This window comes from Taudactylus pleione, unplaced genomic scaffold, assembly GCF_031769625.1.
Source record: "Taudactylus pleione unplaced genomic scaffold, aTauple2 ptg000431l, whole genome shotgun sequence".
In the NCBI taxonomy this organism is placed as follows: Eukaryota; Metazoa; Chordata; class Amphibia; order Anura; family Myobatrachidae; genus Taudactylus; species Taudactylus pleione.
Genome location: NW_028284833.1, coordinates 1,915,530 through 1,925,388, shown reverse-complemented (window position 1 = coordinate 1,925,388; position 9,859 = coordinate 1,915,530). Strand labels below are relative to the sequence as shown.

Here is a 9,859-nt window from a genome sequence, read left to right as displayed (position 1 = left end):
CTTTGATTTTAATATAAGTGGTCTTAACCAGGCTTCTCACACAGATATATTTGAGCTCATATCAGGCAATTGGTTGATTTTGCAGCAAATGGATTCAATTTGGCTGCTTGGTGGAAAATGTCCAATTTTGGCTTAGGGAAGAAATTCAGCCACCAATAAGTTCAGCGAGACCCCTGCCGCTCCATATAGTGTTGATGAAGTGGGTGGTGTGTCGTGAATTTTGGGTTCTTGGATACCTGCCTGTGTCCATTCTGCTAAACGGCTGGACGGGGTAGAGAGTTTACTGACAAAATGTATTTGTGACAGAAAGAATTTGTATTTGGGTTTTGACACATGGTTCCCCAAGCATGGTGAGTACCCCTGACATATTTATTTCCATGCTTAAAAAACATTATTTTCTTTCCGTATTTACAGTACCTAACAAAAGTAAAATCAAGCAAGTCTCAAATTAACATATTACTTGCAAAAATGTAAACTAATACACAAGAGGTGAAATAAAATCACAACTTTTTTTTTTTTGAAAGAAAACATTTTATTTTTTTTATGTTTTTTTTTTTTTTTCCAATGAAAGAAAAAGAATATAAATATTATTGTATAAAACTTGAGTGTAATACATTGACATTCGTCTATACGGCCATAAGGAGGGTGAAAGAATATTTATAGTAGATAAGCACAGTTCAGAAATAGACACGAAGGACAGATGCATTAAATTTAATGTACATTTATTTCACAAACCACATAGAAAGATACAGGAGGAATTAAAATACTGCAGCCCACAAGTTAGGTAAAGGGATAAAAGGATCACATTATTACTAAATTACTATATTACAATACCAGCTATACTACATTGAAAATTGTGTTAAAAAAGTAAATTAAAATAGCTAAAAAAAAAGTCACCTACCGCTAAATTACTTGTGTGACTGCCCCATTCAATAGTGTTACAATTTGTGTACATTTATTGTGTAGGACCCATGTAAAGGGTGAATATTGTTGCAGCTGGTACTTCAACCTGAAGTCATAAAGAGACATTGGCAGAGAAAGAGGAGGTTAGTACATAACGCTTTCATATAATATTAATGTAAGCAGCTCTCTGTCTCATTGCCAAGCAGTAAGCCGAAGGACACAACACTTTACTGCTCAAGGAATCAGAAATGATTATACAGTATGCCTAAAAAATACCAAAAATTGTAACTCAAGCAATTTTGCATATAAAAATTATTGATAGCTATTTTTTAATGTTAATTATTGTTTAACGTATTCAACTGGTTCCCTCTAGTTTTGCATCGGTGAATATAGAGTGACCCAGAACTGTATGTCATGTGATGTGAAATATATTTTTGTTTTCGTTCCCTAAAATAATCTAAGGATGTGCACTACTGACTTTAGCAGCTACCTTACATCACATGTAAAAATATGTAGAAAAAGAACAATAAATCAACAACAAATAAAAATAAAATGAATACATTTGGGTACAGATAATAAAATTAACTTTCTTTTTGTTTTGTTCATTTTGCCTGTATCATAAATATCAATACAATTTTGTAAGACATTAAATCAGCTGTCAACTCTGATTTGTATATCAGCTACACCTCGGGTTATTGTAATCCGACAGCCATTTTGTTTACCGCAACATTACGCTTTTGTTGTGATTTTGGTTTAATTCGTAAAAACCTTTTTGATTGTTTTCTAGATCCGAATTATGCCACAGAGCTAAGTCACTGTCAAACTTTTTTCAAATCCACGGTGATTCCATTTTGAAAGCTGTTATTTAACATAAAGTCACCAGAATAATAAGGTACAGCAAAAAAAATCCTTTTCATCTTAACTGACCCTTACATGTATTTTCCATACTGCCTCCTTGTTGTAAGTACTTACTTCTAAATAACCTCTCTCCTGCCTTTATCAGGCTCACGTGTTCTTCATTCTATATAAAGAATGCAAAAATCCCATGCTGGATACAAGCATGCAAAGGAAATAAAGTAACTCCTGCTGAAATGCAAATTGAAAGTGATTATTACACATGCATTTCTAAGTGCAAAAATGAGAAACTGAGAATTGCTCTTTAAGGGTTCATAAAAAATAATGACACTCAAAGGTGCAGTTTCTGCAAATCAACTTTTCTAAGGCTCCACTGTTAACATTTTCACTACTGTATACTATATATATATATATATATATATATATATACCGTATTCTCCTAAGATGACTGGTGTTCGTTGGAGGTTTTAAGATCAAACCTGCGAACCTGAACTTTTATTTGTTTTATTTTACAATACAAGGAAAAACATCTGTGGTTTAAGTATTTGCGATGTGGGTTGACATTTCATAAGTTCTCTGATGCTGATAAATTATAAATAACCATCTAGTAATACATATATACATTGGAAGAAGTTCCGCAAGTCAGTGGAACACTACCTGCGGGGCTGGACCCAAATTGTATGTATAAAGAGTACATCATTGGCTAAGAAATGACCTTGCAAAATATAGTAACCATGCCAACAGAAAATATTGGCTCATTTCAACAGGGCACGGGTATCCAGTGTCCAGACTAGTATCTTCATCATAAGTTCTAATAGCAGAGGGGACCTTACCACTAGCCCTGATAATGACTGATACAGCTAATTCCAATCATCGTTTCCTTTCTTGCCGCAATTAAGACATTCAAGATCTCTCTGGGATTTGGGCTGGGGAGGGGGGGTGTTCGCACAGAATTCTGCCCTGTCGGTGTCACTGGCTGCTATACACCTTTATTTCTTCTCTTTTTTCGCAGATTTCTTCTTGTTTCCTTGTGATTTTCCATCACGTTTCCCAGCGGCGTTAGTGAGAGTTGATGTTGTTCCGGGAATGTAGATGTTTTGTCTGTAGTCAGGGACGTGTTGCAGTGTGAACTGGGGTCCGTAGCGGGCACTGAGACCCATTGTACCTGTTCCTGCTGCCATGGCTGAGCTTCCTTCAGCGGCCTCTGTAGGGAACCAAGGAAATAATGATCAACGGCAGATATTTAAAAATTGTAAAGAATGACCATTAGTAGGCGCTTTTTGAGTAATACAATGCTGGGTAAAGAGACAGATCAGGTGCATCTGACAATGCAATTTGTGATGTAAAAGTCCAGCCCTGTAGTAAGAACAATATTAGGCAAGCTGTTTAAATCATTCAACATTTTAAGATAATATATAAATATTTATAGTGTATACTGGGGTGTGACCTGATCAAGCAGGACAGTTCATTTCTACTACTGATTGCCGGATTTACCCAGGCAGCTGTGTTATCTGTACAGCTTGGTCACCCAATATAGCTCCCACCTAGCAAGCACACCCCTTCTCAATTTATGTTTAACAATGGGAGAGATGTATCAAACTTTTGTGAGAGATAAAGTGGAGAAATTGAACACAGCAACCAATCAGCTTCTGTCATCTATATAATAAGCAAGAAAGCATGTCTGTCTGTCCATCTGTCTGTCCTTTGTGCACGGCCAGAGTTTTGAACATAGCTCTGCTATATTTGGCATGATGGTGTAGTTTGACCAGAATTAGGTTTTTGCCTAGGTTTGAACTTCGTCAGGGCCACACACGGTCACACAATTCCTAAAAATGGGGACACTCTTAAATTACACTGGTTCCGGGACTGGCTCAAGGTGGAAATTGGCAGTCTGACAAAAACCTGTGTGAAAGCTACAAAAGTATCTTTTTAACCTCACAGTCTGAGTAAACTTTGTGGGGTAAATTTACTAAAGTGAGAGTTTTTAGAAGTGGAGATGTTGACAATTGTAAAGCGCAACGGAATATGCTGCGCTATATAAGAAACTGTTAATAAAATAAAAAATAAAATAAATGTTGCCCATAGCCGCCGGGTGCTCTGATTATCTCATGACTGGCAGCGCTGTCTCTCTATGTCTGTCTGCCGAAGCACCAGCTAGCGAGCCGGCACCAAATCAACACTGCCAATCCCTGGGTTGAGGTGGTCCTGACTGGACTGACCCACTTTGTATGCGTGACTGGGTGCGGTGGAGTGGCGGCCACAGAGGCAGCTCGGGCACCATGGCAGCTGAACCCCTTGCACCCACTGTAATTATGTGCCACTGTTTGCATGCATGTTAGCAAACAATGGGGGTCCTTTTGCAGGATCAATGGAATGGGGTTATAGGCGAGGACAATGTAAATAAATAAAGTCTGCAAGTGTACTTCAGGGTCCAGTCTTCAACTCGGTCAACGCCGGGTATCCCAGCTAGTTTCAAATAAATGACAGTTAGTAGCTGATTGGTTGCTTTGGGCAACTACTCCACTTTATCCCTCTCCGAGGCTTGCTACATCTCCCCCAATGTGAGACATTTTACATATTTTTAAATGTCACAGTCAACTTTATATTATTTTTTAGCCCATTTCTCCTTCAAAAAAATAAGAAATAAATAGTAAAGCCTGTTGCTTGCCAAGTGCATAGTAATGGAAAAACAGAACAATGTGTTTCTTTTTAAAAAAAAATATTTAAATGTTTGATAAAATTCCACTAAATATGTCACATATAGGAAACGCAGAATTATGTCACAGTGAGATGCATAATACACACTAAAAAAATGTTACATGTTTTATTGCAGAGAAGTGACGAGGATTTGCAGAAATATGCAGCATCATGGGTGTCGGAACGCCCCCCCAAACATGGTGTCAGGGGCTGTGCTTTATAGTAATAGGCTGCACAGCCCCTGCACCGCATGGAGGAGGAAGTGTAATGTGCTGGTCTTTACGTTAAAACGGGATGTAGTTATGTTACCGGCATCCACCAGAATCCCGACAGTGGAAGCCCGACTTCGGATTAAAGATAGGCATCGAAATACCGACACCTATCTTTATTCCGACGCCGAGATCCCGACAGCCGGCATCCTCAACGAAGGTAAGCAGGGACACGTTAGCGTTAGCCGCGCTAGGTTTAGGGACCCCCAGTGGAGGTTTAGGCTAGAGGAAGGGGGGTTAAGGTTAGGCACCCCCCCGAAAGGGTTAGTTTTATGGTGCAGGAAAGGCGTGTTAGGGTTAGGCACCCCAGGGTGAGATTAGGATTATGCACCACCGGGGTGAGGTTAAGGTTAGCAGGGCCACCATCAGGGGGGGACTGCCGGGCCTGTAGTCCCAGGCCCGGAGAGAGAGGGGACCCAGATGTCAGCAGTGTGGATTAATAATTATACCGGTAGTCAGGGAGAAGAATCGGCGCAGGCAGCATTCCAAATAAGTTGCCAGCCGTGAGCCAATTAGAGCTCACGGAACTGCAGCCAATCAGGAGCGGCTGCTCCTGATTGGCTGCTCGCGGATTGACAGCCAATCAGCAGCGACCTCTCCTGGTTGGCTGTCGGTCCGCGAACTGTGATTGGCTTGTGGCCAAACCATATTCAAAATGCCGCCAGCACTGTGTCTTTTCCCTTGCTGCTGGTGCAGTAAGCATTGCTGACATCCTTGCCCGGTTTTCTCCATGCCTGACTGGCTGCCAGTGACAGGTAAGTACACTGACCCTTCTCTGCACCCCCTTTCTAGTCCAGCCAGCCTTCTCTGTGATTCTCCCACTAGTACATCAATCCTTCCCAGCCCTGTGCCCTGCATAGTCAGCCTTCCCAGCCCTGTGCCCCCCTAGTCCAGCTAGTTTTCCCAGCCCTGTGCCCCCCTAGTACAGCCATCCTTACCAGCCCTGTGCCACCCTACTACAGCCAGCTTTCCCAGCCCTGTGCCCCCCCAGTCCATTTTTCCCAGCCTTGTGCCCCTTATGTCCAGCCTTCCCTGCTCTGTTCCACCCCTCCTCTACCATTCTAGGTCCACCTCTCCCAATTGATACCCCACCCCCGATGCAGCTCCACCCATATTATGTCCCATCCCCCTACAAGGGGGGCCCTGCCTATTTTGTCAATACCGGGCCCCACAATTTCTGATGGCAGCCCTGAGGATTAGACAGCACTAAGGGAGGGTTAGGGTTAGGGGGGGACAGGGGAGGGTTAGGGTACTTACCAGCCCCAATTGGGATGTAGAGCCTTTGGTCTTCTGGCGTCTGTATTTCATCCGGTGGCTAATCAGCCGCCAGTATTATATACCAACACCACACATTACACCTTCTCCTCCGTGTGGTGCAGGGGCTGTGCAACCTATTACTATAAACCACAGCCCATGACAGTCCGCGGCCTGCCGCTTAGCTAAGAGGGAGGGGAATGGAGGGTAGAGGGGGGTGGGGATGGGGACGAAGGAACTATTTTATGTTGCCACCCCCAACATAAATTGATCAGACGCCCCTGTGCAGCATTATACATTTTAACAAAGTAACTATGTTAATACTTTTATTGTGACAAAATATTATTTACATAAATGTTATTGTTTCTATTACATTTTCATAAACTACAAACAGTATAAAACTGCATTATAAAAGCGTACTTTGCCAGCCAGTTAAGAGTGTAGTGGTTATATTTACATTAGAATACGTGTGCGCTTCTAGTTATATAATTAATCTTCTTCAAAAAAAGTCAGTAATGTCCGATTACCATCGCCTATCAGCGCCATCACTGGGTCTGGTGTCACCCAGTGCGCCTACTAATCACCCTGTCACCCCCGCTTGCACACGCCTGGGGTGCACCCCCACCCGTGACTCCACTCCCATCTGTCTATGTAGACTGTAGACACCAATACAAATGGGAAAGCCTCACATAATGTATCCTCTATGCTCTTGAAGGTTATTATTTATTTATTTATTTATTAACAGTTTCTTATATAGCGCAGCAAATTCCGTTGCGCTTTACAATTTGAATCAAGATTAACATTATACTGGGTTGTAAAAGACATACATACATGACATACATAAGGGTAAGAGGGCCCTGCTCACAAGCTTACAATCTATAGAATATTAGAATAATTCTTCCTGCTAAACAGAACCTCTCCTTACATTGATGCTCACAGCCGGGAGTGTTGCACTTGCTAGCTTCCATTATCCATTTTAGGAGTTTAACCCAAAATGGAAAATTTCTGGGTGGAGTTTGGGAGGATTGGGGAGAGGGCTTATTTTGTCCTGATTGCAAATGTCACCATGTTGTCAAAATGATACTTGCTTCCATATCCTATATTGTTTACCTAGCATGTCATAGCTGGGAAAATTATAGAATGATTCCATAGAGACTGGTTGCTGATCAACTGTATTTAAGCCCATCGTGTGCGGTATTAGGTGGACCTTGAAACACTATAAATCGCATATTGACCGGTTTACTGAACTTAATTGTAATATTTAGCATTGTAAATTCTCCACTTCCACTTATAAAGCCCTGAGAAAAGTATTGAGAAATATTTCCTATGTAGATAATATGTTACATCCCCGTTACTGTAGGTGGAGAGACACGGGGCCTGATAAAGCGATGGACGGTAGCAGCTGCAACTTTTGTCTGTACTGTTAAGGGAGGGTGCTATTGTACAAACAATCGCTCCTCTACAGCATGCGATGGCAACATCGTACATCTTTGAGTCAGGCCCGCAGTCACAAAACATGTTGTATTTATCTACAAGGTTACTAACTCTTTTCTATACTAAAAAAAAAAGTATCGTGCAATGTCTGAGCTTAGGGCCTGATTCACTACCGTACGCAACTGCAAATACGCACGCAATCTGCCAATTGTTTCGCCTCGCAGTGTGCGAACCGGCCGCTGCGATGGGGACTGCGATCGCAGTGACTACGCAGACCAATCGCAGAGTGACTGACAGGAAGTGCCGTTTGTGGGTGGTGATGGGGTTTGGTCGGCCGAACGCAGGCGTGCTAGAGCGTTCGCATGTCTTTGCAGGGGCGTGTATTTATTAGCCATTGCGATGACCTACACAGTCTGAGGTCTGCGTGCGTGGCTGTTAGCATTTTCTCAGTAAGGTCAGAGCTTGTGTAAGTGTGCCTGAGGCTGCGATGGTACTCGATTGTACCGATGGTTTTGGTATTCTGCTAAGTATGCAATGTAAAGTGGGCATCCTTATGTAGAGCTGATGTAAGTTTGCATTGCGATCACAATGGTTTAGCATACTATTGAACTGTGTGCGTATGCAATATTGCGCTCCGTAGTGCATCAGGCCCTTAGCACACAGCTTGGAACACAGGGTCTCATTCAGACCTGCTCGCGAGCGCAGGACGCTCGCAAGCGGGTCGATGGTACTCAAATGCGCATGCGCACGACGGAGGGAGCTCCGTCGTGCGCATGCGCGAGACCCGGCGAGAGACGGGGTAGCCGTCGCTCGAGGTCTCGCACCAAAGGGGGCGTGCTGTCGATGGTGAATGACAGTACGCCCCCTTTGGTGGGCGTGCCGGGGGCGTAGCTGCCAGACGGAGGCGTTCCCATGGGAAGGCCTACCGTCTGGGTCCGGCCCCACTGACATCACTAGTGATGTCAGTGGGAGTGATTTTGGCTCTGATAGAGCCAAAATCACTCCAGGGCTTGCGGCAACGAGACCCTACCGCAGGGTCTCGTCACAAGCCCGATGGACGCCCACAGCTATGCGAGCGTCCAAGAGGCCGCTCCAAGTTGAGGTAGGAGAGCCCTGATTAAGAGTGCTCTGGTCAGAGCGTCCAGCTCTGAATCAGGCCCACAGTGCATTTATTAGAGTAGATTTGTTGTAATCAGCTATAACCCAGCTTCCAGCGATCGAGTTACTCAACTGCTAGTAATAAAAAGTGCACATATTTTTTTCACAAATAACTGTACAAGTCTGCAACCTCAGGCCGAGCCAAATGCAGCAGCCTCAGACAATGCAAAACTGATAGCCAGTTATGTAACTCGTCTCCACACTCTGCTGTAAGTGCCTGTGCAGAGCTGTATAAAGGCACAAACCTGTTATTTGAATATCTATACACACATTTCCATTTTGCAGGTTTATACTCGTATTCTATTATTCAGAACATACGACTGGCTAGAAGCTTTTCCCAAGTAGATGACTCACAATTATAGTTCAACTGCCTCTAATGATTGTATTGTTGGATATAGAAAAACTGTAACCGCAGAGAAAAAGCCCCTAAATATTGCTATCATTGTTATAATGTGCATGTGATGATTAAAGAAAAGTTGCTGTACAACATACAGTATTTCATTTTTGGTTCTTTTGGATAAGAACAATAAATAAATAAATTAAAGGGCTTAGACAATTTTAGATAACCCGCAGGAACTGGCAGTACCCCGTGTAACAAACAGAAAATCCCAGTAGCTGAATCAGAGGTGTCAGATACTACTGCAACTCACTTAAGTGATATAGACACAGAGGGGACAGAAGTGAACTAAACACAGGAAGGGGGGCAGCAGGCTGGAGAGACACAGGGGGGCATGAGGTTGGATAGACACAGGGAGTATGAGGCTGGAGAGGCACAGGAGGTGCATGAGGCTGGAGAGTCTCAATAGGAGACATGAGGCTGGAGAGATACAGGGGCGGCATGAGGCTGGAAAGGCACAAGGGGTGCAGGAGGCTGGAGGAGACATGCGGGGAGGCATGAGGCTGGAGAGACACAGGGGGGGATGAGGCTGAGGCTGGAGAGACACAGGGAGTGCATGAGGCTGAAGAGTCCCAGAGGGAGGCATGAGACTGGATAGATACAGATGAGGCTAGAGCCACTGGGGAGTCATAAGGCTTGAGAGACACAGATCGAGCATGAGGTTGGACAGACATGGGGAGCTAGAGGTCCACTGATGGATCCACTGATGGATGGGGCTAGAGACACAGCGGGGGTGAGACTATATGGCGGCCAGAATAGCTAGAAACTCTGCAAGTGACAGATCAAACAAACTACAGTAGTTATACAATACCAGACTAACTATAACACCACAAATACATTACATTTTTTACTGTTCTCTGGCCTCTAACTGGAACAAAATCTTCTTGTTCAA

The 9,859-nt window shown here is 43.4% G+C and overlaps 1 protein-coding gene across 5 annotated transcripts in view; it reads right to left on the bottom strand.

Moving 5' to 3' along the window:
- Positions 1–696: 696 nt before the first annotated feature.
- Positions 697–9,859, bottom strand: part of LOC148506014 (protocadherin gamma-B2-like) — a 49,365-nt gene continuing 40,202 nt past the window's right edge. For all 5 annotated transcript variants that reach the window (XM_088447391.1, XM_088447387.1, XM_088447389.1 and 2 more), the window contains exon 4: positions 697–2,962. In XM_088447391.1, coding sequence (XP_088303517.1) covers positions 2,748–2,962 — 215 coding nt within the window. In that variant the 3' untranslated portion in view covers positions 697–2,747. The remainder of the gene's footprint in view (positions 2,963–9,859) is intronic.